This window comes from Coccinella septempunctata, chromosome 8, assembly GCF_907165205.1.
Source record: "Coccinella septempunctata chromosome 8, icCocSept1.1, whole genome shotgun sequence".
NCBI classification, from domain to species: domain Eukaryota; kingdom Metazoa; phylum Arthropoda; class Insecta; order Coleoptera; family Coccinellidae; genus Coccinella; species Coccinella septempunctata.
This window is the reverse complement of record NC_058196.1, coordinates 31,396,320-31,399,462: the sequence shown is the minus strand read 5'-3', so window position 1 is coordinate 31,399,462 and position 3,143 is coordinate 31,396,320. Positions and strand designations below refer to the sequence as shown.

The 3,143-nt window shown below is 38.5% G+C and overlaps 1 protein-coding gene across 1 annotated transcript; it reads right to left on the bottom strand.

Moving 5' to 3' along the window:
- Positions 1-1,013: 1,013 nt before the first annotated feature.
- LOC123318955 (peflin-like) lies at positions 1,014-2,152 on the bottom strand. Its single transcript, XM_044905738.1, has 2 exons — positions 1,944-2,152; positions 1,014-1,631 (listed from the first exon to the last, which is right to left on the bottom strand). The coding sequence occupies exons 1-2, from the start codon at positions 2,044-2,046 to the stop codon at positions 1,045-1,047; spliced, it is 690 nt and encodes a 229-aa protein (XP_044761673.1). The 5' UTR covers positions 2,047-2,152; the 3' UTR covers positions 1,014-1,044.
- Between the last annotated feature and the right edge of the window lie 991 nt (positions 2,153-3,143).

Genomic DNA, 3,143 nt, shown 5'->3' with positions numbered 1-3,143 from the left:
GTAGAAAATGTTATGCTCTTCAACTTTTTTGATGAATGCGAAAACAATTTGAAGCCCAGTTGAGGAGATAATTCGAAAAAACTGATTTTTGTGACCTCTAAGGCCTATTTTTATTGTTTCGGCATGCTGAAACTGTCAGATTATATTTTCTCCATTATTCTTGAAACATTAGCTGCAATATACGAAAAAAACCCCTCGCTCGAATTTGGTTTTCATCATAAACCTTCCCCAGGTTAGGTTAGGTTAGATATGAATTTGATTTTTATCATGAATTTCTTCCAGGTTAGAACAAATTCCACCATGACATCGACAAAAATATTTATCATGAAGCTTCGAAAAAATACTCTTACTCGACAAAAACCAATAGAGCCTGCCAATATAGCCTGAATAAAAATTCCAAGCCTGCAATCTAACCTTACATAACTCACAAACTTCAATCGAAATTTGGAAGAAAGATATGGGCCTCTTCCTATCAAATCTAGCTTCGGCTAATTCACCTACCCTAAGGAAACCTAACCCAACGTTACTCAACCTTCAATCAAAATTTGAAGGAAAGGTATGAGCCTCTTTTTATCTAACAATCTAACCCAAGCTTAACTAACTTAATCAAACCCTTCCTGAATTCGCCCCCTCTAACCAAATCTAACCTGAACCAACCTAATCTAATCTTACCTAAACTGCTTTAAACAGAAATTTTTCCGAGTGAAATTCAACTTTGAATCGAAATTTACAGGAAAGCTATGGTCCTCTTTCTATCCTACAATCTAACCCAACCTTAGCTAACCTATTCAAACCTTTACCCTCTCTAACCAAACCTAACCTAAACCGATCTAATCTAATCTAACCTAACCTACTTCAACCAGGAAGTTTTTTTCAGCGTTTGAGTCCCTCCCACAAGAAAATTGTACCTTACCTGAGTAAAAAAGACAAGAAAGCCATAAGAATGATTTTTCTCAAAAAATTCTCTTCTAGCCAACAAAAGGAATACACTGGCAATTGAAAAAAAAGACAGGTAAAACTGACAAAACTTTAATCGAGACAAAACTAAATAACGCTGCATCTCATGACCATCTCCAGGAAGTCCTCATACTTAACGTTGATATGCCCTGTGAATTCAGTGTCTCTCTGTTTGAACTCGTCGGTGTACCTCTGGATCTGAATGCATGTGACTATGTACTTATCCAGCGGCATCTTGGTAGCGTTCGGATTGGTCCTCTGGATCAGATAACGTATAAACTCCGGCGAAAAATGGATATCCATGTGTTTCAAGGCGAAATCCAGCTGACCTTCGTCCAGCAAACCAGTCCTCTCCTTGTCGTAAGCGTTGAAGGCAGTCACCCATTGCTTGATGTAGTAGTACAAGAGTTCGAACTCTCTGATGTCCAGTCCGCCGTTCTGATCCAGATCGAACAGCCTGACCACGAATTTGCAAGCGCTGTCCGAGAAATAGCGTCCTTGGAAGATTTCGAAGGCCTGCTGCAGTTCTTTCGCCGTCATCTTGCCATCTTGTTTGTGCTCCAGGTCTCCGAACCACTTCTGCATATCTTGCGGGGATACGTAGGTGCGACATGGGGCTATTTGGTCGGACACCAAGTCCGGTTCTCGTATGTATTTCCCGTAGGATCTCTTATCTGAAAATGGGGTTGAAATAAGAGAGGAGGGAGATTAGAAGGCAGTTTCATCTATGAAAGGCTGATATCATTCCTTATTCAAATAGTGGCGTAGGTTTCTCAATGGAAAGGAACACTTGGTGAAAGGTTAAAGGCCATCACAACTATCTGCAAGATTCCTACAGCCTTGTGATATCCATGAAGTACTGGGAGTTGTCAGGATAATGGTTAGAGACCTGAGGAGATGCTGCATTCGAGCAAGCAAGACCGCAGTGCACTAGATATTCATAATCTTCGATGATAATTTTCAACTAAATAATACTGGTTTCTCACCCACTATCGAATTCTCATCTCCTGAAGAAATGTCATCCATCACCATTGCATCATCCTGTGTGGTGGACAGGGTTTTCTGGGATATCAGATCTGGTTCTGACATCTTTCGTTTTTGGTAAAGTATACACCTAATTTGGAAATGGAAAAATCACTACGAATCAGTCCATGACATTGATCAGTGACAGAACGTCGAATTTGGTTTGATTTCTGAATTGGAGTTCGATGGTTTGTGGTCATGACTTTTGTCATGGAATTTTTTGGTCGAGTTGAGAGAGTAGGAGATGAAATATTCACTTGAGAAATTACTCGACTAATTCAAATCGATCAATTTCACAGACAAAAATTATAGATTTAAATAAAGAAACGAAACAGGTCTGTGGGGTGCAATTCTCTATTGAATCATAGACTGTTTGGTTTTCTAGAATCTTCAAAACAAATTCTATGCACTCCATATCCTAAGACAGTAATAGAACATCCTGATTTTCAGACAGAGTAACAGTAACAGAGGTCATTTTAGGAGGGTCTAACCCCTCATTTTTTACCAATAAATCGAGATTTTCGATATCGAGTTTTTGTGTAGCATGGAAGCCTCGGCAATGCTGATTATAGAATCGGAAATCCCAATTGGATCAGACGAATATAACAGGAGATATCGCAGATTGAAAATTGCAATGTTTGAAAAATGCCATTTTCGAGATAAAAATCTAAACGAAGATAGATAGGCTTTCGAAATTGCTCGCAATAGATTCAGCGTGTTCGAAAACCTATATTTTCATACCAAAATTTCAAATATCTGGCCCAGTTTACGAGAAAATATTTTTTTTTGTTTTTCCACTTTTCACTTTCGAGTTGACTTCGAAGAGCTCTCTGGAGTGTAATTCTCTATTGAATCATCAACTGTTTGGTTTTCTAGAATCTTCAAAACAAATTCTATGCACTCCATATCCTAAGACAGTAATAGAACATCCTGATTTTCAGACAGAGTAGCAAATAAGTCATTTTAGGGGGGTCTAACCCATTGTTCATTTTTGACCCAAAAAATCGAGATTTTCGAAATCGTGTTTTTGTGCTAGGGTGGAAGCCTAGGCAACGCTGATTATATAACCGGAAATCCCAATTCGATCAGACGAATATAACAGGAGATATCGCAGATTGAAATTTGCAAATTTTTGAAAAATGCCATTTCCAAGATGAAAATCT

Bases quoted from the DNA above. Each gene is read 5' to 3' on its own strand.
- LOC123318955 (XM_044905738.1), bottom strand. From the start codon at position 2,046: ATGTCAGAACCAGATCTGATATCCCAGAAAACCCTGTCCACCACACAG. The intron at 1,632-1,943 runs GTGAGAAACCAG...CCCCATTTTCAG, and splicing joins AGATGAGAATTCGATAGTGG to ATAAGAGATCCTACGGGAAA.